This window comes from Melanaphis sacchari, unplaced genomic scaffold (genome assembly GCF_002803265.2).
Source record: "Melanaphis sacchari strain LSU unplaced genomic scaffold, SCAv2.0 Contig0_pilon_pilon, whole genome shotgun sequence".
Taxonomy (NCBI): domain Eukaryota; kingdom Metazoa; phylum Arthropoda; class Insecta; order Hemiptera; family Aphididae; genus Melanaphis; species Melanaphis sacchari.
In genome coordinates, this window is record NW_020270366.1 from 24571064 (window position 1) to 24598275 (window position 27212).

The 27212-nt window shown below is 23.9% G+C and overlaps 2 protein-coding genes across 7 annotated transcripts in view; one reads left to right on the forward strand and one right to left on the reverse strand.

The window, feature by feature from the left end:
• LOC112594739 overlaps positions 1 to 14901 on the forward strand; it is a 34821-nt gene extending 19920 nt beyond the window's left edge. The window contains exons 2-4 of one of the 3 annotated variants that reach the window (XM_025339716.1): positions 6884 to 7055; positions 14180 to 14418; positions 14730 to 14901. In XM_025339716.1, coding sequence (XP_025195501.1) covers positions 6924 to 7055; positions 14180 to 14418; positions 14730 to 14736 — 378 coding nt within the window. In that variant the 5' untranslated portion in view covers positions 6884 to 6923 and the 3' untranslated portion in view covers positions 14737 to 14901. Of the gene's footprint in view, positions 1 to 6394; positions 6813 to 6883; positions 7056 to 14179; positions 14695 to 14729 lie in introns of those variants that run through there. The other 2 variants (XM_025339708.1, XM_025339700.1) reach the window with 2 other exon arrangements.
• A 363-nt stretch (positions 14902 to 15264) lies between these two features.
• The window catches only part of LOC112595382 (inactive ubiquitin carboxyl-terminal hydrolase MINDY-4B), a 46030-nt gene continuing 34082 nt past the window's right edge, over positions 15265 to 27212 (reverse strand). For 3 of the 4 annotated variants that reach the window (XM_025340549.1, XM_025340559.1, XM_025340567.1), the window contains exons 3-10: positions 26521 to 26717; positions 25998 to 26166; positions 25081 to 25146; positions 24774 to 24844; positions 20590 to 20737; positions 20304 to 20515; positions 16613 to 16771; positions 15334 to 15423 (exon numbers count right to left, since the gene is read on the reverse strand). In XM_025340549.1, coding sequence (XP_025196334.1) covers positions 15372 to 15423; positions 16613 to 16771; positions 20304 to 20515; positions 20590 to 20737; positions 24774 to 24844; positions 25081 to 25146; positions 25998 to 26166; positions 26521 to 26717 — 1074 coding nt within the window. In that variant the 3' untranslated portion in view covers positions 15334 to 15371. Of the gene's footprint in view, positions 15424 to 16612; positions 16772 to 20303; positions 20516 to 20589; positions 20738 to 24773; positions 24845 to 25080; positions 25147 to 25997; positions 26167 to 26520; positions 26718 to 27212 lie in introns of all 4 variants that reach the window. The other variant, XM_025340554.1, reaches the window with a different exon arrangement.

Consider the following 27212-nt stretch of genomic DNA (forward strand, 5'->3'; position numbering starts at 1 on the left):
TATCCCATGAAATATTATTGAAAAATGCAAGCTAAAAATTAATAAAAGCAAACTGATTAGTATTATTAGCTTAATATTAAACTAATTATTAATTAACTAACACTACATTTGTAATATTATTCATAATATTATAAATACAAGTCATTAACTTAAGACTAAACATTTATTTTTCAGTGAATAAAATGCAATATTATTGTTCTTTTTGTAACGCAATCGCAGAGTTTCTAAATAATTTAATTTTTTTTTTTTTTAAATATGATTCTAAGATGAGTTATTACAAGAGTGATTTATAATAGTTTCGAATGGAAGGAAATTATCATATTTCGAAAAATGCTCTGCTTGGAGTTATTATTATTATTTTTTTTTTGTGTGTCATATTATATAATATAAAATATATATATATATATATATTTATTTTTTTATCGCGTTTTAGATAAATACATAATAATTATATATTTAATAATATAAATAAAAAATGCCTTTAATTATTTATGTTAGAAGTTATATGTCTAACTCTTATTATTTTATGATTAAAGTTGAGATGCAAGTTAAAAATAAAGATAAACATTTTTAATAAGAATAGTAGATTAAGTTATAGATGAAGCATTTACAGATACAAATTTTCATTCAACTCGATATATTATTAAATACTATATTAACTACAGTGTGTATGTGTTTTTTAAAGTACTTTTATTTACTATTAATCATCTATGACAATTAATACTTGAAAAGTTATATAATTTAATACTTTGATCGTGAATCACAAGCACAAATCAATCAGTTTTAAATGTTTGAACTGTGAGAAAACCTTAAAAATCAACCATTGTTTTTTCTAAATATATTTCAAGTTTAATCCCTCTCTTTAAGTGAAGCTATTAAACTACGTCATAAAAACATTGAATAAAAATAATAAATTGAAATATTTAACAAAGCATGGTGCTAACACCGTATGATGTCTGAATAATTTCGGTAGCCAAACCAATACCTTCGCGATATAGATCACACACGTCATACAATATTATGCAGTAATATACATCGTGTGCATAATGTCACCGATTGAGAAAAAAACATTAATTCAGTCCTTTCATCGAGCAACAATCGCCATTCGCATATCGGTATGTTTTTTTCTTTGCGATATCCAAAAAATACATCGTGTGCGTATGGCGTTGACAGACGCCACAATAATTTTTGAACAGTGTTTGTCAGTACTCGTTCGTCTTTCTTTCCATTAGGTACATTGTTATATTGTTCCGCGACGTGTGCACATTATTTTTCTATCCAACACTTGAATTCGTATACATATGTTACGGTACCCATGCGTGATTATTAAAAAAAATATATATGTCTATGAATATATTTTTTGTATGCAAAACGTTTACCATCACGTTACTCTCGTGCAAGTTGTATTGTTGATGTATATTATGTGTTGTATGATATACAAGAGTATATTATTAAACCTAGTCTTTGTGAAACATATCACATTCATATAATGCTGCAGATATTTGTTTAATATTATATATATTATGCTTAGGTTTCCGAATCAGACGAACAGCCTTTCTAAATCTATGGTAAATATAATAGTGGTTAGACTCTTGGTATGAGTATTATTGTAATTAAATCAATGATTCAGTATAATAGAAATTGGCCATACACTACCTTTTAAAAAATAACAAGGCGTGATGTTTTATTATGATTTTAATCCAAGTATTATTATAAACCAGTTTGATAAATATAATATACGAGTATGAGACGCAATTTGATGGTTTATGCAAATATGTCTCCAAAGTTTATCTCAGGCACAATAACAAACTGTTCATTCAAGATTAATAATGTTGATACTTGTGGATTGTGTTATTTCAACGGTCTATGTTGTGTAAATTGAAGCGACATTCACAACAAATTATACTGAATGAAACAATGAAATCGATATGAATAATACTATTCAAAATGTAAATTATTATTTTTACAACATAATTAAATATTTTATTAATTTAAGCCTTAATAGTGTATATAACTTAACGTTGTTAAAAACACATTTAATTAACCCGTGTAGTTAAACAATTTTTTTCTTCAAATACGAAAATTTGATATATTATGTTCAAATATATTATATAGGCATGTATTTATATTTTATTATTGTAATGTACATATATACATCTCAGATGCATGTATCATCTCACATAGACTACATAGGTATAACATAAATTATAAACTTACAATATGCTTAGTAAAATAATAGTTTTTTTTACACATATAGTGTTTATAATCAAGGGTATTGAAAATACAGTCTATATTTCTAATAGTAGGTACTTTTATTATGTATATTTGTTTTGCTATTTGTACTTTTTTTTATATAAATAATAGGTACATTATGTTGAACTTATATTTTTAAAATATAACTGCTTACAGTTAACAATAATATATTTTATGACAAAAAGTTTCAATAGATTATATATTTGTAACCATTATAATAATATAACCAGAATCTCTTAATGAAAAATCAAAATTAGCATTCAATTTCTTCATAATTTTATAAGGTTCATAATAAAATAATGTAGTTTTTCAACTTTTTTTTAAACTTAAGTTAGAACAAATTGTGAGAAACTTAAGTAGATTTCAAGCTTTGTGGCTAAGAATAACAATTGTCATCAATATTTAAAGGAAAAAGAAAAAAATTTTAAAATGTTGACAAATAACTGAAATAAAACGAAATTGTTTTTAAAATTTTATAATATAAATATTTAGTGAAAATGTGAAGTATACTACAGTTATTTGTTATTGAATAACAAAAAAATAAAGTTGAATCGGTTTTATTAAAAATAAGTATAAATAAATAAATAAATATACCCATTTTCATCAATATTTGAAAAGTTCAATTAATTGAACAAAAATATATTTAAGTACCAACCATATTAAATTATTCATCATTATATAGTAATAAATTGTATTAAAACTTGATTAAATAATAAGTACCTATGTATATAAAAATTGGATTTAAAATCTTTGTATACAAAAACGATTATAACAGTATATGATCGTCGGTTATATGTGGAGCAAAGAATATGTCAACATTTTGATAGGATATTATCAGAGCATTGTTCACAAAAAATGTTTTACAAGTACCTACTTGTATAGAGTTATTGTTTTAAATATAATAAATAATACATTTTAGAAAATTTATTATGTTTTTATTTTTGTAAAACTTTGATTAGTTTGATTAAGTAACAAACATTTTTTGTGATTAAATATGTATGTTAAAAATATAATGAATAAATCAAGTTTTGATTTGATTTTGACACATAATATTAATTTTTCTATAAAGAAAAAATATCTTTATATCAAGTTACATTCATTATTTAAAAACTAGAATAGGACTAAAAAAAGTAATTTATATGACAATTTACTGAAAAAATGTTAATTGTTTTAAAGAGAATAATATAAGTTTATACTCGTAATAATATGCCTCATATTAAATATATGTTTTCATCAGTGTTTAAATATAAGTTTTTAATAAAATATTAAAACTATTTGTGAAACTACGTATGGAATTAAACTTATTAAAAATTAATAAAATAAATTGTTTTATTAAGACAAAATGTCATTGATTTTACAATTGTTATTTATATAGAATATATTATATTATATATTTTAATGATAATATCAATATATTTATTTGTTAAGTCAGATGAAATATAATGACTTTAAAATGAAGATTTTAAAGCCATTAATTTCAACCAACTATTTTAACATTATCTTTGTTTATGTGAGGTGCTAAAGTAATTTTTCAAAGATTATGAAATAACTAGTTACATTTTTCTAGGCTAAAAAATGTAATTAATTTACGTAAAAATAATATTTTTCAATGTTTATTAAATTTATGAAATGGTATATGCATAAATAATTAACATATTTTTTTGTACGCCAACGCAGCTATATAAATATTCAATAAGATATTTATATAGGTAAATTTTTACTGTGTACATGTTAACAACAAATTTACAAAACGGAATAAAACTTTTCAAACGAAATATTCAATAGAGATGCTTATACATCAATTTTTGCAACAGTTATATATATATTTAATACTAGTGACTGATATTATAAACGAGTTTCCTTTTTTTCTAGGAACCTATTTTAAATGTCAAAAAACTATACGAAAGAAAGTTGAAATGAATACCTGAACATTTCTAAACTTGTCTTTACAATCTTATAACATTTGAATACTTTATTGTAGCGTGAATAGTTTCCATACTATATTTTGTGAAGATACATCAGAACAACAATTTTAAGCGGTTCTGACGGACGCTTTGAAATTCCTACATACATACTACATGAAAACTATGTATACAAAAGTATGAAATGTTAGGGTTTATATTTTGTTTATCATTATCACGCGATTTTACATCAATATATTTATATACATATAGGTAAGGTACCTAACACTACGTTTTTGTAAATGTTTTTTTAATGAATTGATTATGATAATATCACTATATTTTTTAATGAAATAATGAAAATATATTTATTATGCATTGAACATTGTTTTAATATTTGTATCAATTATTACTTTTGTCTTTGTTAGATAAAATAATATGTTCAGATTTCTTCAAAATCAGCTTATTCTCTCTGCTCTTAGATTAACCATAGAAATTAAACACATTATCAATGATTCGACGTTTCTCTTTACTTTATATCGTTAATAATAAACTTTCGATTATTTTGACTAGTTTAAAGACAGAAAGTGAAATAGTACGATTAATCACCGTATTTACTGTCAAAGTTAGTTTAAGATGTGGTTTGATTACCTTACCTCTCAATTCTCTGTCAATTTCAAAAATAGATGGATAAATGAAAAAAAATTAACCCGGTCAGTGGCATTTAATCAATACATTAATAATTCTGAATAAAATAAAGTTCTATCGATAGATTCTGATCATTCCAACGAATATATTTGTATTCTAATTGTATATTATGTATATTTATATTTATTCATTTTGTGTCTGCCATAAGATTTTTTAGCATGTTTCAATTTTCTTTGTGGACTGTTTTTCGATTATCAAATCAAAACTTTTATTCTACTCTTTTGGATTAGTTAAAAAAAAAGAAATAGTTTTCAGTATTTTTTAAAATAATTAAGAACAACTATCGAAAAAACAGCAAAAAAATAGGAATATTCACACAACTCTATTTTTTAACAAAATCAAATTTGTAATAATTAAAAAACAATCATGGTAGGAATATGAAATCAACAAGAATTTATATTAGATTTTTTTATATACTGTAATTAATTTTAAAAAAATTTGGGTAATTTTAGAATATTTATAGATATGAAATCATGAGAATTTTCACTTTTTTCACTATTTATGATAATAAGGCTTATACAAGGTCAAAAACCTTAGACATATTGTAATAAATGGTTCCTCATAAATTCTTTAAACAGCAGTTAAAACATATTAAAAATATGCGAGTCACAATTTTTTTTTTAAAGTAATTTAAAGAAAAATTTTAATAAAATCCGTGTAAACAATAATGAACAATTTCAACTTTACTTAACTATTTCTAGGTAGAAGTTGACGAAGCCGTCATCAGGCATACATGTGTATAATATACATATTACTATAACGATATAAGTCTAAACATCTCAGTTTTTAATTTTAGTAAACTTATTATGATTAATGTCTGGATCTCATAATCTAGACCAGTTTTCTTTATTTGACTATTTTGTTTAAGAAAATAACTTCTAATCATAAATATTATACAGGTTTGACAAAAAGTTGATATTTTGATATACCCCTAGCTTTAGACAATTTAATAAAAATACTCAGATTTTAATTTTAGAACATTTTTTTTTAAATTATCACAATGAAAATATTATATTTTAATCATGTGACAAATACATCTTAACATACTTTCGTCATATTTTATAATCATTTTGCAAATGCATCGTGAACTCATTTTAAATACATTTATTGATATCACATTTAAATAGTAAAATTATTTTAGTGTTCACTAAATAAAATGTTTGGATTATTTCAATTTAAATATCTAATTTAGTATTTTCAAAACCCCATAGGTGGTAATGATAATATTATATTATTACGTTGGTAAATCTTTTATTGCTTGTTTATTACTATTTGAATATTGACCATTGTCCATTAGGCTGTTTTTGTGAATATAAGAGAGTGGGTAATGAGTATATTACCACAATCTGTCTTTAAAGTATATTTTATAATATGCGCGGAAATTAAAACGATTAGATATAAGAACATGAAAAAAAATAATAGGCCGTTTCCCGATAAGAATATCTAAATTAATGTTGTGGGAGTTAACACAAAGGTCAGATATGTTTATATATTTATGTATAATATGGATCATAGTTATGGCAAACAAATCATTCACTTTGGTCACGCGTCGTAGATGGTCGTCGTCTCGACTAGTGCGCATTTTTCGAAAACCGTTTTAATATTAATATCGTTGTTTTGTTTTAAGTATAAACACCGTTGTATTAATTAATTTTCGCAAGTACATCATGAGACCGTCGGTCATCGTAGCGGACTATCTGTCCTCTAACGGTGTAACAATCATGTTACTAGTATTGGAAATTAAATAACGTCGTCCGGGGTTTCGTGAAAAACTGGGCGTCAGAGACAACATTATTCACAAAAAAACAAAAAAAAAAAAAATAAAATAAAAAATAATAATAATTTGCACACATAACGCAGCTTCTAACGCAATTAAATACAATAGTTACGTTACAGAATCGGCGGGGAAAAGACAACTACCATTGACGGAAACTCTAAAAATTCATCGCGGTAGATTTATAATACCTATAAAAATATGCGTTTCACTTTAAAACAAATGTTCTGCTTTATTTGTTTTGCAGGAACCATCATCAGAGCTAAGCCGAAAATCGTAAATACATAATGAGAATTTTGACGATCGCCTGGATTTTGGTGGCGGTCACGTGGTGCTGTGACAGCGCCGTTATCTATGAGCCGATGGTTCAAAACACCCGTTACTACGAACCTAGAATTCAGGACTTGGAGCTTCTTGACGTAAGTCCGCTTTCGTATTTAATAACGCTGAAGCAATGATTATTGTTTGCACAACGGCTACAGTTATTTTAAATAAAATTTTAAAAAAATTCTCGACAGCAGCAGAAATTGTTTAAAATAGGTAAATAAATGTTAGTATGGTATAATATATTTAGGCATACCTACATACGTAATAATGCATATAGGTACCGATACCCGTAAAAAAGTTCAGTATAATATTATATTATCATCTTAAACGAGTTTATTTTCGAACGAGGTAACGATAAATTGTTTGAAATATAAGTATAACCTTTGTAAATTCATCATTCAGTTTTTTCATTTTGACGTGTTGATTCGAAATGATTTATCTTTCTACACTGATAAGGATCAACTATCAATACTGCTTTTTTTTTTTTTTTTACTAGAAAAATCTATAGAGGTTTTGCTTTTTTTATTTATTGCATAGTACGTACAACGAACTGAATCTATTTTGAACTACACTCAATAATAATCCAATGAGAAAAGTTATCTGACTTAAAAACAACACTTCGAAATGGGTATTCTTGCCTCATTCACTAAGTCTTATATGGTTTCAGCATACAAGTTTCTAAGCTTGGTCATATTAGATATATGAAAAAATAAGATATACCTACCTACTTAAATGTATTCTCAAATCCTAAAGGAGTAAAGTTTGGCTATATGAGCTAACGAAAGATTTATTTAAGTACCACTTGAGTTCATTAGAAATACACATTCGAGTTCATTTTGATTTTCTGCTTTAATTGTTATAAATATTAACAGTTCGTATTCAACTGAAATTAATGAAAGTTAATAAATGTCTATAACAGTAAAAATGTGTCTTGAAAAGTTAGCAAAGTCTACTAACGAATATTGAAATAATATCAATAAAATCATTATTAAATTAAAAATACATTTTCACATAGTTCTATTCATGCACACACACACACACACACACACACACACACACACACACACATATATATATGAAAATAGGATATACATACGTTGTATTTGATTATTCAACCAAGTGTATATTAAATCATTGAAAATATAATAATACAAGAATGTGTAACATACTAATGTTTAGTTGGTAACGAATTATACGTATATATAAATATTTTTTATGATAAAAGAGGTACCTACTAAGTCAATATATTTATTATACAATCTTAATATTTTTTTAAATATCTCTAACTACTTTGTTAATATTCATTTAAAGAAGTTATTTATTAATGTAGATAGCTTTACACAAATGTTAAACTTAACGCGTAAAATACAGATAAATTAAATGTATGTCTAAAATACTTTTATGCTCTTGAGTCCATCTAATTATATAACTCTTAAAAACAAATAAATTTTACGACAATACTAAAGAAACAGAATAAATTATCTTAGTTACAATTCAATTTATTAAAAACCCATAAAGGGTATTGTAAATAATATTGTATAATAAAGTATGTTTTTTTAATTATGCATACAAGAATAACTCCAAAATAGGTATCTATGTTGTTTTCAGATTAAAAAAATAAATTAATTAATAATATGTTATTTAAACTTTAAATTACATATTAAAACTTAAGATTAAATGGTTATTTAACATTTTTAGTTACATGTATATTTTGAATTTTCTACTACAAGCCATTTTAATAACATAAAATGTACATTGTATTCTATTTGAATAGATAATCATATTTAATTTAGATTCGGATAAAGTTAATTTTTTTCCAATAACTTAATAAAAATAATAAAAAACTTTCGATTGGTGTGTACTTAATAGTTAGTACTTACTATAATAAAGTAGTAAATTTAAAATCCACTCTCAGTGTAAATTGTAAAATCAGAGTTCTAGATAATTACAAATCCACTTATATACATAAACTATACTTTTTAATTAAAACTATTCAGGGCTCTTTATTCAACTAATTTCATTGGTTTCTGCTGTTACTTGAATTAATTAACGTTGACACTTTCGAACAGTTGAATTCGATATCTTTTATTTAAACTGTCTGTTATAACATAATATGGTTGAGCTACACAAACAGATGCATTTCTGTCATTGATCATGCTTGTGTATATCATAAAACTACGTACTTCTAAATTGTAACTTCACTGCTATTTTTATTATTTGTGATAAACAATAATAATTCAATTTTTTTTTTCATAAATAAATTTATTTAGCGGAATTAATGAAAGGAAAAAAACGATTAATTCATTTATATTATGTAATTATACTTTTTTTTTTTTTTTTGTACAAATATTACGATTATTTGATCAACTTTAAGTCTTCTGTGTTTTCTGAGCAAACCCAAATTAAGCCATTGTAAGGTTCTGGATCCTTTTCAAGAAAGATTTAAGGATGGTAGAAGGATTTATTTTTAATTATTGTTATATGCATAACAAAATGCAATATGTATTGTTATGATTTTTTTTTTTTATTAATTTTACATTTTAAAATTATTTAACCATTTCATCGTAGTTTTTGTCTGCAAAACATTATATTCAGATAAACGTAGATAAATTTTCTTGCATGCCAGTGAAGCATATTTATATTGACAAACGACACGCGCGATCGACTTTGATGACGAGATAACGGGCTTGGATTATGGTTAGTCATAAATATGTATAAAAATAGATTTTTATTGATCTAAAAATTATATTGATAATAAGTTATTATTCTTTGTGTAAAATTTCTCTACAAACGAAAAGAATATTTATTGAGAATTATTTTCTTATACTATGAATTTAATATGCATAAACTAATATTTTACTTTATTTTACTGCTATAAAAAAATCTGTATTAAAATCCAAAAGATTAAACAAATAACAAGATTTAAGGTTTGTGGGCTATAAACCTACTTAACCCACACTTATTTTCAAGGAAGTTTTATGAAAGAAAATCTGACAAAATACGTATTTTGTCCAACGTACAATTATCTCTCTGAATACGATTATTACTAATGTTTAAAGTCACAGTACTACGTACATACTAATATATATCCAACAACAATCTGCATGGAATAATAAAATGTGTGTATACCTTACACCCATTATATTATACTGCATTGCAGCGGTGGCGTTTGGCTCTTGGGATATATAAAATTGTGACTTTTTCCTTTATGTACCGGAACGGCGTGTAGATTGCGAAATTAAGACAAATGTCTTCAATAGTACGCAGGTAATTTGAACGAGATAACCATAAAACTAGTGTACGCCGTCGTCTTACATGTAAATATATGTGTTATAAACGCGATAATAATTTTCTTTGGACAAGAATGAGTTTGAAGACTTCTATGCAACCGCGAAAAGTATACACGTGTGGTAGAAATAGTGCATTTATTAAACAGATAACATGTAGTGTAACAGACAACGTCAGATATAAACGTATTACCATATACTTACCAACGCTTATAACTTATATATAAATATATTATATATATATATACATTATATATAGTCTCGGGATAAAAAAAATAACACAAGACTTCAAAAAAACACTATTCTTAAAACGACGTTTCAAATAATGGCAATATAAACACGCGGTGACAATATATCGTTGACTTGGGTACATGCGATATACGATGCTGCTATATAATATACAAACATTGGACGACAAATCATTGGTTCATTGGAATTCGATATAGGTAGGTAGGTGTATATATCGTTTATTTTTGTCGTTTAGTACGACATTTCGATTCGAAATACTCGGTATACCATGACGTGCGAACGGTATGCCCCTTTTATTTATAATTTAAATAATGAACGGCCGAGATAAAATATTATATGCCACGCCATATCGTAATTTTATATTTATCTGTATTAATATACATAGTTCAAAGTGAAACTATAATTTTTATGATTTACAAGTGGCCAGGGTTAGATGTTGTAATATTTTGTATAGTGTTCACGTAAAAATACTCTAAAAATATTAATGTTAAAGCACTTTAAAACTCAGGGGACTTAAAATGTATTTAGCCAGTGTTCAATGACGTGTTAAAACTATAGCCTATCTATAATATTATACGCGTATGAAAACGCGTAATTTGTGCACATCGGTTTGAATAATAATCTACAAAACTATATCGCCCGTTAAAACTTAAGTACTCGACTTGACAATTCGTAAATTATAGTGCTAGAAGCTTAAAATGTTTCATGTGAAATAAAATTATGAAATATTGGTTTTTTCGGCCACACTAATAAATATCAAAGTTTTACTCTTCTTTATACATAAACTTTGTTTTTTATAAATTTGTTATTGTATTCAACTATATTAGCTGTTTTAAATAATACAAAGTAATTTACGGTTAGAATTTATTATAATAATATACAACATAACAGATAGATGGAATTGCTATATTGTTTGTTACTTAATTAGGACTTGTATTTGAAAAACAATTTTGTTATATGTCATTTACAATTAAAACATTATACAAATTTTGTGTTTATCATTATTCAGAATTTAAATGTTATTCAACTTTTGCGTTTAGCGTTATTCAGAATTAAAATTTTTTATATATTTTATAAATTATAACTGTTAAATAATTGGAAATTAATCATTTAATTTAAAGATATACCTACTAACTAACGTTTTGCGTTTTGTTTTGTGTTATTTAATTATTTATGTTTATCGTTTTCCGTTATAATTACATTTATAAATTTCAATCGTTTTTTGTCAAATATAACGTTATAATTATAAAGTCATTATAATATTTTTAAGCCCTGTACTTAACACGTTCACTGCAGATGACGCTAATTGGCGTCATTCGCGACTTTATTTTCAATGCACTATAACTTAGTCAGCGTTATGATTAAATAAATAATATTTTGTCAGCTTTATCTTTGAATGTTACTTAATATGTACGTGCTAACAGCACGTCAATATTTCTATTTTTAGTTAGTAAATTATTCAATCTATTTTGGGAAACTTCAATATTGTTATTTCATTAAAATATATTATTTTAATAGTCATTTTGCCATCGTTGATTGTTGATGATAAACGTATGAACGTACATATATTTATTTTATTGTTTTTATACATATTAGTATGGTAAATATTATGGAATAAATATTTTTTTTCCATAACGTTTTGTTTTTCATTTTAAATCAATCTGGATCAATAGCACACGTTTGTATTCGTGTTTTATTATAGGTATTTAATAATAATCGTGTATGATATTAGTGTGATAAATTATTGATTTTGTTATACAATTTCGTTTACTTTCGCTGTGTTTATATATATATATATATATATATATATATATGGATAATGCATTGGATGAACCCGGTCCATCCTGACCCAAACGAATATGTAGGAATCGTAATTATCAACAGAAAATTAAGCATATAATTTTTAATCTTGATAGGGATGAGAATAATGATCTAACTAATTTTGGTAGTGAGTATGAGTGTGAAAATGTCGAAGATGATTTGTCAGATGATTTAGAGAGTGAACATAAAACCATAGATACTACATAAAGAGATAATTCTCAATCAACATATATTAATAATGGTGAGTTAGGCTTTAATTGGCAAGAAGAAGAATTTAATAAGTCTAATTTTTCTTTTACAAAACAAAACTAATTGTTAGTTTCAATGGAAGACAAACAAAATCCTATAGATTTTTTTTTTTGCTTTTTAATGACAATTTTATAAATTTATTAGTTCATGAAATCAATAATTATACTGAAACCGAGTTTTTACATGTTGGTATTACGCCAAATTCTCGTATATCTGCATAAAAATCAATAGATAACGAAGAAATGTTGAAATGCATTGAATTAATTATTCACACTAGTATCATACAAATAAGCAAATTAAATAACTATTAGAAGACACACCACCTTTTAAACATTTCCTGTTTCTCGAACTATGTGAGATTTTTAAATTTAATGAGATGTTTTCATTTTGCTCCAAATATTGAAGCTAATAATTAAAACTTACTTGATGATCGCTTATACAAAATAAAACCATTAATTACATATTTAAATAACAAAATTTAATGTGTTTTATGGTACTTATACTAAGTTCTTTTATAAATTATAAGGTAATAATTGAAACGTTTTGATAAAATTAATGAACATTGAATATTTGAATGTGTACCGTGTTTCTATTATATTTTCTTATATAATGATAACATATTAAATATTATAATATTTTATATTTTACAATAATTCATGTGAAAAATTTACAAAGTTATATCCATAGGTCAAAAGTAAAAATAGATTGTTTATAGATAAATAATACATTCAGTCATATTTGAATATTACTTTAGTTAATTTTAGATATCATAGTTATTTAATGTGTTGCCATTTACCAATAATTATATATAATTTAACCGTCTTATATAACACTTATACAATTATTAACTATCGATAATATTATATTGATATAAGATATTATTAGATAAAAACATAATATGAAATGTAATTGTGTAATTATATATGTAGCAATTATATTTTACATATAATTTAATAAAAACAAAAAACATAATTCATTAAATCTGTTAATGAACACCTAAATATTACTATAAAGATAAAGACATTTCTAACAGTTGAAATACCTATTTAAAAATGTTATTTTTTGTAACATTTTCAAACACTATTTTATCATGTGAACTGATGTATAATTATTCAGTAATCATACATAAGCCAATTAGAATTAAACAATCACAGAAGTTTAGAATATGAAATGTACAACATAATGTAACATAAAATGATTATTCAGTAGTCAATATAGCATTTGTACAATATTTTAACTAAACTTGTTGTTATTCCGTTAATATTTTTTTATTTCATTTTCGATTTAAAAGTTTTAGTTCGTAGAAAAAATTAATTTTTTTCAGAAATTGTCCGGCCAGGATAACTAAATCTTACTAGGAGGTTTTGATAAAGACAATAAACGCAGTAAATCTTTAACCTAAACAAACAAAAAATTAAAAAATTAAAAATGAGGTTCCAATCGGCATACCTATATCTGTGTTTATTTTATTTCGTTCGATAGCAGTCACATTCAATATATTTTACAACGCTTTGATGGACAAAATCATTAAATATAGTATTATACTTTGTAGTGCATACAATATTCAGTAGGTAATAATAAATTTAATAATTTTTCGTTTTTTTCAATAGAAAAACTTTTTTGATATGGCTTCGATCGAAAAGAGAAACGGTGCAATACAAGGAGAATCACCGAGGAGCCGTCCTAGTTTGTCTATCGTCAACTCTTTAGACGTGCTCCGACAAAAATTAATGTATGAGGTTGCACGACGACACGTAGATGAGAACCAGAAAGTGCTGACGCAAAACCACGAGATACTGAAGAACCTCGGAAAGCGGTCATTGTTTCCTTTTCTCGAAGTACCACGGAGGTACAACGTATTACGTATATAATACTACATCGAGTTCTTCTTATTATTTTTTTGAAACAGATTTATTGGAGTATGCTATTAAAGTTTTCATTGTTTATTTAATTCATTTAAATCATTTTTTAAACATGGCTGTAGCTAATAGAATTTAAAAATATATCTACATAAATATTGATTTATAGATTCAAGTGTCTATATTATTTTCTCTGTCTTTTATTTGGGTTTTCTTTAAATACAAGACAAATGATATACGATCTATTTTATACTTTCGAATTTAGGAGTTCTCTTACTTAATAATTACATTTTTTTTACAGGTTTTAAAGGAAACCATTTGGACTTCGATGGTTTAACAGCGTTATTATTTATAAATATTTTATTTAAAATGCAATATAATTATTTTATTTTGTTGACATTACGTAATATTGTAGACAGATGAATCATTGTTATTTTGTTTTCAATTTATATATTATAATTTGTATTCCAAGTATATAAAATATATCTAGTATAAATATATTATGTCGTATATTATGCTGTACATTAAAAAAACTCAATCCACGAACATTATTCACCATAATAATATTATACATACTTGTTCCCAAAAAAAAAACTTTCAGTATTCTATATTTAATTTAGTTTCTTTGTACTTTTTATTTATTATTATTACTTTCTAGTTTTTGATTAATCATCAAATAATTAGAGCATCATAAAGTGATTTAATACCTGTTATTTTTTAATAAAAATATATTATTATACTACAGGACACATCGTATTAATTTTTTCTTTTTTAATTGAATATACACAATATTTTATTAGTAATTAATAATATGTTATACATATACTATGGTCTATTTTCTGTTAAATTTTTGGTATTTTAGTAACCTCGGACAACAACCAATTTTTAATAATTGTTTTTGGACAATAAACAACTGTATACTTCTACTGTTTAATATGCTGTATTAATTTACTGCATTTGTAACGCCCGTCCACTGCACCGAAGCTCCTTCCCACCTGGCGAGGAAAAACAAAATAATATTACTAATCATCATCAGTCAATAGCGGTTATATGGTTCATGGGGTGGGGAAGTTATGAGTGGATCATCTCTTCCCTTAACAATAACCATCATCCATCATTGTCATTAAATCATAAAACATATATTATTATGTTAACTATATTATTCTACTCTGCCCGGGTTCAAATTAATCTATATTTCTATCGATTATCGTTTTGCTCTAGTTGAAATATATAATATAAACACAATTACATTAAAATGATTAATTTTATGATTTTCCACTTATTAATTTTGGATTTATTTTTCATGTAAACACAAACAACAAGTGACAGATTTAATGAATGCTTAAGAGGACGCCACAACAGCATGTGATGTCTCCGTCTTGCATACATACAATGTGGGGTAAATTTATTTAATTAATTCTATAATTAACACTATGAAATAGATTCTGCTGAACAAAATTTTACTGTTATATGTATGTAAGTTGGATATTGCGCATGTGGACGCTTCCTCTTAAAAACCGACGTTCATCTAATTTTATTAAGATTAGGATTTGTCTTTATGTGTTTACATCTGTTAAAAATATGTCCAGTAGCTATTAAGATAGTACAAATATCGTAATTACAAATCATAAAATTAATTATTGAATAATTTGTGTTCATAAGCATTTGACTTAAAGATTTATTTATTTTTTCAAAATAAATTTGTGAAAAAATTGTATAGGTATATTATGCAATATCTCTACTAATTATAACAGTAATATAATCTGTAAACAATGGCAATCATTTAAATAAACAAAAAGCATTCAGTTTTCGTGAACCCAAACTCGATTCCACTCTAAAGCAACCTGTAGGAGTTAAAAAAATAAGCTACAAACATCCTTCGAATCTCAAAAAATCTATTGATATGAATTTTATTAAAAATGGCCTAGCAGTTTATAAATCCGTAGAAGATAAACAAAAAAAAAAATTTTAATTTGCATGTAAAAATATATAAATATTAATAATTATGATAATTTATGAACTGTATAGCACTTAAAATTATTTCTCACACACCTAACCTATCAATAAAAAATAAATATACATGTATATATTTGACTCCTGTAATCAGAATGTGTTGGTAAGTATATGTATTGGTTTAATTTGTTACGATTAAAGAAAAATAAACTACAACAATATATTACTCACTTAGTATGTATAAGACATTCGACCAATAGTAGAAGTGACGTGGTGTTGTTAATGTCGTCCGTGGTCTTCATCATCCGTGTTTGTTCGTTCGGGTGCGATCGCGTATCTACCGTCGCGTGGTTCTCGCTACCGCTACAAGAATAGTGAGTCAATGGAAATCTGTAAAAATTATGTAAAAGTAATACGTAAAAATGTAATAATATTAAGAAAAATAATTTCGACAAAGTCGTTATGACTCAAAAATCAGTAGAAGTTATAAGATTTATACAATACTTCTGCTATACTTTATACGTATATTTGGCTGTATTATGAAAAGTAAACAGACAAATACTGAAAAAATTTAAAAAATAAACCGTCATAATAATATTCGAATATCAATAATCGACTACCGGGTATTTATTTTTTGTTCTTGTTTCGAATAAACCCTGTATACAACCTGACATAGATTTATTGCCATGTGTTTTATTAAATATGTAATAATTTCCAGTTTCCAATTTCGTTTTTACTTTCAAATAGTAATCTATACGTGCATAATAATAAAGGCATAATAAAATTATATAAATAAATCAAGCTAGTGGGCGTAATTATAATAGGTTTTGACCCTAAGTTCAGGGTTCTAGAACTTAAATTTTTTAGCGTGAGTTATATAAAATATAATAAAAACTATTGATCTATTGAAAATGTTGTCGAAATACTATTTACAATTTACATCACACATAACATAGATATTATTATATACTCATTAGGAACAAAACTTAAGCAAAAAAAAATAATAATAACAATAATAATTGCAACACAAAACAAACGTTTTATCAGTTGAATGAATGTCAAACATTATTTTGATATGAAGTAATGGTAATGGCCAGTTAGTTTAGTCAAAATGGTGATGAAAACTGTGTTGTAAGTATTTGATGCTATCATTAATGATAAATTATAATAGTAAGTACCTTTACTATTTACCAATCATACAACCTATAACAATACGTATTTATCAAGTTCACGTTTTTTACAATTGCTTAATTATTTACATATTATTTTAAATTAGTTTCTTATCTGTATTATAGATACTATTATTTAATATACGTACTAATGTACTGTATTATTGCATTAACTATTTCTGTTTCATAACTTATCATTCGACTGCACATCAAAGTCACAGACTAACTGACCAAATTTTATTTTCATTCGAAAAAAACAATAATACACGGAGGTATTTTTCGATGTGGCCCAGGCATTTGACTAACATGATGGTCTATTCTTTAAAATTAAATTATTCTTACTTAAAATGTTTAAATGTTATTTGATAATTCGTTCATAATTTAAATACCGTTTTTATATAACTTGATATATGGTATTTCAGTATCGTCATACAACCAAATTAAAGATGGAGTTTTTCAATATAGCAACCTTCTCCCGATTTATGCAATATTTATACAGCTAACATTCCTAAAACCTCTAATACTTATATGGCTATTTATATAGATGAAATCGCAATTTTTTATCTAAGAATGATCTTGTAAAAATTGTGAAATTTCTTCAAACACGTTTAAATTTAATTGATATGTAGTCATCCAAGTGGGGAATTAAGATTAACCAAAATAAATCAATAGATCTGCCATTCACGTTAAAAAAATCTATACCCTTTCTTCTCTATTTTCAAGGAAAACCAGTACTAATACCCTCAAAAATAAAATACCTCGGTGTCATACTTGATAAAAGATTGACTTGGGGTCATCACATCAAATCTAAAAATAGAATCCTCAATAGTCGTCTTCATTGACTAAACAATTTTTAAATTAAAATTAGTTTTCCACACAAAAATTACAATCTATAAACCCTTATTAGAACCTATTTAGACTTAAGCAATCTAAATTTTGAGATATACAAAACTGTCCCAAATACATACTCTACAATTTTTCTATCCGTTATCCTACGTATTATTTTCGTCTGCACCTCGATACGTATCCAATTTTATACTTCGAAATTATTTTAACCGTTAATCATTCAATAAATATCGACACCATATTTTTCTTAAGACGACATGAGAAATTTCAAGGTGATTTCTAAGTGAGTCAGATGCAAGTTCAGTAATTAAAGGTTTAAAGCGAGTCTATAATTTAGAATTAATTTTTTTTATTATGTTTGGTGGGTAATTGATTTACCGGTTCTATTTTTACTAACCACTATAACAAATTTACAAAAAAAAAATTAACGTTGGGTTCTATCACTAGAGAGTTTCCCTTTTTATGTTTATCGTTGTGTATTTATTTTCTATTTAATATATATCTAACTTACTACTCGTAATAAAATAATAATGAATATTATTTTTTAACTAAACGTCTGTTAATTAACTTTCTTAGTATAATATTCTTTTATATTTTAGTTTAAAACTTATAATTTATGCTTACTTATAATAAATTAATCATTTTCAAATACATAAATGATAATATAGTTTATATTTGTAACGAACTCAAAAAGTTTAAAAAAATGTTTTATAATATTATATTTTTCTAAAATATTCTACCAATCTCAAAATTATTTTGGCTGACATTGGTTAGCTCAATAAAATGTTGTACATTTAATTGCTTATATAGAGTTGAAATAGTTGAATATAACCTATTTTTAGTCAAATATTTTTAGAATGCTATCATTGAACGTAGAATTGCTAAGAAATCTCAAGTTTAATATTTGAAATTTATTGAATGTCATCTTGTCGAACAAAATTTAATGTGTAATATGTAGTACGATTTTTATTCTATATCAGTTAATATCTTTTGTACAAATTGTTTATATGGCCACTGACATTAGTTATCTCATTATAGTATTCTTCACCACATTTAATAGTATTAATATCAAGTTTTAATAAAACATTTTATTTTTTAAATGATCTCAAAATGAAGTTAAAATGGCTTTAATAATATTTACTATATTTAAATTTTTTTTTTACGATTCAAAAAAGCATTTAATCCAATATTATCCATTGACAAAATTGATTTGCATGTTGTTGTTAAAAAAAGATATGTATAAAAAAAAATTCTGTATTGCTACATATATTAATATAATATAGGCGTAGGTATTGATAATTTTTATTTATTTCATGGAGTGATCTGTGCTCAATACAATACTACCGTAGTACCACAATTGTATTAGACACATCGAGTAGATGCAAAAAAAAAAATTATAAAAATAAAATTTCGATAGGTGAAAATTAAAATATTCAGAGCTTATTTTTTTTACTTAGTATTTAATTATTTTAATTATTATAAATTAGAAAAAAAAATGATACTAATGAATAATTAGTGTTATTTTTATTGAATAATAGTTTTTTTTATGTCTTATTGCTATGTTTATGAAAACAAAATATAAGTTATAATAGAATACTTTGTATATTTATAGCTACGCGGTTGCTTCTACGTATATTTTATTCAATTTTTATTTACCAACTAAAATAATTCATATGAAAGGATTAAATATTATTGCATTTAATTTAATTGTAGTTCAGTAAGCCTTTATATATTATACAGATATACAAATATAGCACTTATAATCATTTATATATTGATATTATTAAATTTTTTCATGTATATATTATATTTTGTTTATACATTATTTATTGTTGATATTGGTGTAGTAAAATTACAAGTGAAATATTTTTATAAGTAATTATAAAAAAAAAAGTATTGATCTATACCTTCGTTCAGCTAAATGATTTCTCAACAGTTCCCTATTAGTGTTGAAGAGTATGCCGTAATGACCTTTAGCGCAAGTTATCCAAATCGGATAGGACGGCGTTTTTAATCGAGAACCTGGTATCTGTGTGACTTGTACTGGTGTAGATGTTTCTTCGTAGTGAACCAATAGACCCACTTCACTTCTGGCCAATATTCCGTAATGTGGTATAGCCTGGAAACAAATAAATTCAAGTAATTTAACTTTACAAAGATTCGTCTTTGTTATAATAATAAACTATAGCTCACATAATGTTGTTCGTCACCAATATTCACAATACCATTATGTAAATTAGGAGTAGCTCTACCAGTAAGCATCAGCGTTACGATGCATATTGACCCTTCTTCAGCACTTGATATAAGATACACTTTTTCATCCATTAAATCTGATACGATCCTATCATAAAGATTAAAGAATATAAATCAAAGATTGAAAAATACAAATGTTAAATAATGAAAACAGATTTGTAGAATAATTATCAAGACAAGACAAACAAATTATTTATTAGTATTATCATAAAATTTAGGAGGTTAAATTGAATTTAGAAAAGTTTAAAAATATATAAACCATAATATTTAAGGTTTTTTTAGTTATATTAAGAAGTAATTTAACGATTAAAGTTTATTTTGTTATGAGATTATGCAACCTTAAGACAACAATATTTAAATAACCTAAGAAAAAATAAAATATTTTATCATCGTTTTATTATTTTTAATTATTATCATTGTAGTTTTTACTATAAAAATTTGAAAAAGTGTATTAATTTACCAATATATACTTATAAGACAAAATATTTACTTAGTAAAAAATAAGTAAAAATTTACTGGTCGAATTAAATAAATAACTGTTAAAATAAATAAATTTAAGTATTAGTACTGTATAATATAATATTATTTGTTTAAAAAAATAAATATTTACACTATTCAATATTTAACATAAATAAATAAACATTTATTTTAAGTATTTAAAAATTATACTATATGGGAAAAATACGTATTTCACTGTCTTTTATAATCAGTTCTGTGCAAGAGTTGAAACATGGTTATAAATATTATATTATAAATATCGGAAGAATTAATAATATATTATAAGCTTTAATCTTGTAAAAATATTTAAAATTCATATTTGTTATGTTAATAACATATGGGCTTGCTATAGAAAATTAGTCTTCTTTAATACTATAATAAATACTATAAAAAGTTATTTATTTATTAAAAGAATCAATATTTCACTCATTTTAGGTTATTGATAACATTTATAAGCATCTACATTATGAAATTTATAATTAAAAAAAAACTGCATTTGAGTGAATTTAAATGACAATATTACAGCAAAAATATAATAAACTCTAAATTGAAAATAACAAAATATATTGTTTTCTAAAAAATTTTTAGTTTTTTTTCCTTTTCTAAAATATGTAAAATGAATATTTATTGCTGAGCAAAAACTAAGACCTCATTAAATCAATGTGGTCCAATTCCAGCCAAGTTTTTTAGGTATTCACTAAGAATCTATATACTGTAAAATATCGGTTGTGATTTATAATTAAAGTATTGTAAAAAAAATATAAACAACAATACAATTAAATATGATATTAAGTTATAGTTTTAGCAAAATTATTAAATGCATTTTAATTTTATAATCAACTTTGATTGCAGAACAATTAATTTATATATACATACATAAATATAATAAACTAATTAAAAATACAATTTAATTACATCATATAATAATTAATAAGGTATAATATCATATATTTTTTATACGTTTTTGTGATTTTAACTTGATAATTTTAGAAACTCCTTTTCTCTTATACAAATATATTAAAGAAAAATCGATGTAAAAAGTATTCCTTTAAATGAAATTATATAGTATTATTCAGTTGAAAAAGACAACTAGCATTAAATTCTTTAAAATAAACAAAACAAAACTACATTGCGGCATTTGATGTAAGTTCTGAAATGTTAAAATATCATTAAATTTGCATTAAAAAAAAAAAAGGTAAGCGGTGTTATAGAGTGCACTGGGTGCCAAAAGTGACCTTTTTGACCCCATAACATAATATTAAAGTGACAAGGGATTCATTTTGCCACAATATAAATTTCTACATTTAGTTTATCTTAAATTTTAGTTCATATATTATTTTACAGATTAAATTTGTTTTAAAAATGATCAAATTATTTAATTACATCAAGAATTCCTTTTTTAAACATACCATTTAATAAGTAAAAATAAAAATATTTAATATACCTAATAACATTTACATAGGATATCAAATATTAAGAAATATTTACTTATAAAACTACTAGTGATATATTAATATATAATGCACGTTATTTTATTATATTGTATTCAATTGATGAAATGTTACGGTCAGCGGTAAAAATAAACATATTTAAACATAGGTACATTTTTTTATAAAATTTTCTTTATTTTTAATACGTCATTAATTTTTAACTTTTGTTTATTTTATAGAAAGCAATTTTTGATATTTTGATCATCCAAACATAAAAGTTAAATTATTATTATTAATAAATATTTTTAATTTAATTTTTACAATTTTTTTCTGGCTTTTTTAATAAAAATAATGTAGTTCAGACTATGTCAAGCATTTGGAGTACATTTTTGTGGTATTTTTTTTCGATATAGATATAATTTTTTTATACAGCTTTTATTAAATATCACATTTTAAAATTTAAATATCATAATTTTACAATAAGGAAGCTCCCATAAGTTCTATTTTAGATACTGAGCACATCTAGGAATATACATATTAGTTCTACAATAAATTATGTGATTTTTTTGTTGTATTTCACATTCTTATTCAGAAACGATCTATTATATTTGAATAGTTTCTTTATTCAATCATTTAAATTCCCACACATACTAAAAAAAAATATTATATTAATTAGTTATGGTTAGGTATACTCTATAGCTATACTCTATGTACATCATAATGGACTAATGATCAAGGTTCTATATTAAGGTTTTACAATTATGTATGTTTTGTTATTATTTTTAGATGTTCATATCAGGATATAGCCTATATTTTTCTTGTTTTGTAATTAATACGTAGATTAAACTATATTATGGATTAATTATACGATATACATTCCATTATTTATCAAAAATTGACTAATGGCCTATGCTCTATATTTAAGTGGACTTACTTATCGCAAATAACTATAATTTATCAATATTTCTTGTAAAATAGCAATGAATAAATCACCTTTCTTTATTTTCTATTAATAATAAATAAATAAGAAGATTCACAATCTGTAAAATTAAAGACACAATGCAAATTAAGTATGTAACTAAAGTAAACTTGATGTCATGATCAAAGAGAACATCTAGTGATATTATTTTTGAATATCATTATTATATTAAGTCCATATGGTTTTGGAAATTTTAAATCAGCTATTTAAATAGAAATCATACGTGCGTTTTCATTTAAATATTGTTACAATTTTTTTTTTTTTTAATAAATACATTTATAATGAGTTCACATTTAAGCATTGAAGTTTTTCCATGCAGATATGTATATGCGTAGTATATATATATATATATATATATATAATATTATACCATAATGTATTTAACATTTAATTCTAATAAAAATGTCCATTATTGTTAATATTATAATTTTTTATACGTTGAAATATTATAAACATAAAGACTTATTTTAATATATTTATGTAATTATAATATTGTGAATCTATTTATATTATATTCCTGTGATTCTATTGTATTGTCTTAAATACAGTAGAGAATAATGTAAGCTATCCTTATAGAAAGATGTTAACTCCCATCTCAGTTGCTCAAGATTGTATTTTTTATACAATGATTGTATTCAAATGTATTTCATAATTTAAAACAGTGACCTTTTATGTTATTTTAGCAAATTTATAATACATAAAAACTTCAGCATTAAAACAAATATTATACTACTATATATATATATATATTTATTTATTTATTTTAATAATAATGATATATTTTATATACGAAATGACGTTTTCAAATATAATCTTTTCAGAAAAAAAATATTTAACATTCTATATTACTAATATTAAAATTAATTAATTTTCCATGTATTATGTATTTAAATATATTCTAAAATATACTTAGTTATAAAGCCTATAGGCAATAAGTTATCTTCGTTCAGAATCGATTTGAGTATGCAATAATTTATCATTGAATTAAAATTGAACAAAATCATTTTTTAATTGTTTTCAAATAACAAACAGGTAGTTTTTATTCAAAAGTTAATGAATTTTAAAACGTTAACACTTTATCATATAAACGTATTTAAACGATTTTATAGATACATATATTTACGATTTTGTTTTTTATCTTTTCGGTTGTAAAATATAAGTTTATTTCATTATGGAATATCATTATGTTATTACGAATTAAATAAAAAGTAAATTACTTGGATAGTCCTCTTGTTAGTACTGAACTATAAAGCAACAATAGTGATCCAGGTCCCGGATCATCTTGAAACTAGACATAATTAAGAATAATTATTTTTTTTCAACAAATTATAACAAATTATGGAAAACCTAATTATTTAAGTTTTAAGAAATTCTTTAATACTATACTTCGAATTTAAAAAAAACCGTTCGTGATTTTTTTTTTTTTTGTAATGAACTGTATTTATTTTATTGGAAAATTATCATTTATTATAATTATATTTTCAAAAAAAAAAATAAAAAAAAAACTAAAAATTATTAACTTACCAAATGCAAATATCTTTTGAGGAAAATTTCTAAGTCTTGAATATTGGTTAACTCGAATAAGTGGAGCTATAATTAAGTATAATATAATTATAATTATATAATATACTTAATAGATAATTAAAAATTATATATATATTATGCTTTTATATATTAACATTTATAAATATGGGACATTTCTATAGACATTTTCGTTCATTTTTAAGAAATTAAGTTAATATTGGTATTATAATAATTATTGACATATCATTTATATTTTATACATAATATTAATAGACATATGTGACATTTATAAGAAAGTTGAAAATGTTAAGAGAGTTTCTAAATTAATTACTATGGACTAAAATAACACAAAATCATGTAAAATAGGTGTAATCGATAAAAAAATTAAATTTTGTAGATTACTTCCAATGGTAACTATATTGGTATTTTTAAATTAAAGTTAAAATTATAATTAGAAAATATGTCATGATAAATCCCAATTGTATACAAAATTTTTATTAATATTTCTCTGAATTCTTTAGATTTAGGCATTTAAATTGTTTTATTACTTTACTTCTTTTTGAAATTATTGTTAATTACTTCTAAGCAGTTATTTAGACAGATAATTATTACTCGTGACTATGAGCCTTGATGATTAAAAATATAAAATCTATCAACTGAAGCGCAAATAACAGACACCACTTTTTATCCAGAAGTCTAAAAGCCCTAAATCAATTAATGTATAATTTATACCATAATATATACATACATAAAGATATTGTTTTTATCACTCTACGATTATTTTCCTATATTATTTAATATTTCAGCAAGATTTTGCTTGAAGGTCAAATTTTTCCCATCCCTTAACTAAACTATGACCAGATTACATATTTTGAGTTAATTTTAAAAATAGATATAATACAATGTAATCTCCTTACTTTTTCGGTGACATTATCTTGGAAATAGTTTAACGAGTGTGGTACATAACTCTTTTCTTGCGGTAAACATACTACAACCTTTTCATTTTCTCCAATCTTCCACAGGATTTCGGTAATTGATTTACAAAGAGCATCTAGTTGCTGCTGTTTAGATGGTCTCATTATACATCTAGTAAGAAAACAATTTAAAAGTTAAACAATGTTATATCCAAATTTAATATCTGTTTAAATTGTACATAATATAATTTTATGATAAATACAAAATCATCATTATGCATGTATATTGTATATATAAATACAAATTAATTTGTATTAAGTTATAATTTCTCAGTTAAAAAAGTTTACATATATGTCATGAAAATTATAATTATAATTTACATAATATAGTACCTATAATATAAAAGTATTATTAAATATACTAGTTAAGTACTTTAAAAAATAGATTAAATAACTCGATGATAGAATTGAAGAATTAAAAGATTTTGTTATATTTATTTTTTTTTGCTATATGAAATATATTTACGAGTTATTGGTGTTTGTAAATAGTAAATTTTTGAGTATATATCCTTGTATTGCAGTCTGCATTCCTCTGGTACCATTTCTGCGTGCTCGTAAGCCGTACGATAGCTCTTTCTCAGGATCTCTAAACACAAACCCAGTACGCAACCATTCGCCTCTAGGTGGTGTGTCACATGCTCCAAATACAGTCAATCGTAATGCCTTAAAATATAACAAATAATACAATTTTAAATTTAAATATCTCTTTTGAAGTTCATGTTGATGGTATACATGTTTAGTTGTTCTGCAGACAATGTCACATGTTAATCCGATATTTATTTTTCCTAAGAAAGTTTTCGTTATGTAATTCAATTTTTAATCGTTTAGAATTAAAGCTTTATATATATTTTCAAACTGATATTTCATTATTTATCTATGTCCACATTATCATATATTCATATTTTAGTACCTATTAATTTAAAGAAATGTATTTTTATATTTAATATTTTGTTGTTCAAATTACTACCTATTCTGTTTTGTAAGGTGTTAAACAGCAAGTCCCATAAAAAAAAAAAAAAATTGATAGAATAAAGAGAAGGAATTTGTATAGTTATGTGTAAGTATAAAATAATTATTTCATTATTTGTTTATTTACAGCGGTGTCGTTTACTGATTTAATTTCATATTTGTGTTTTTGCCAAATTTGCTATGTTGAAA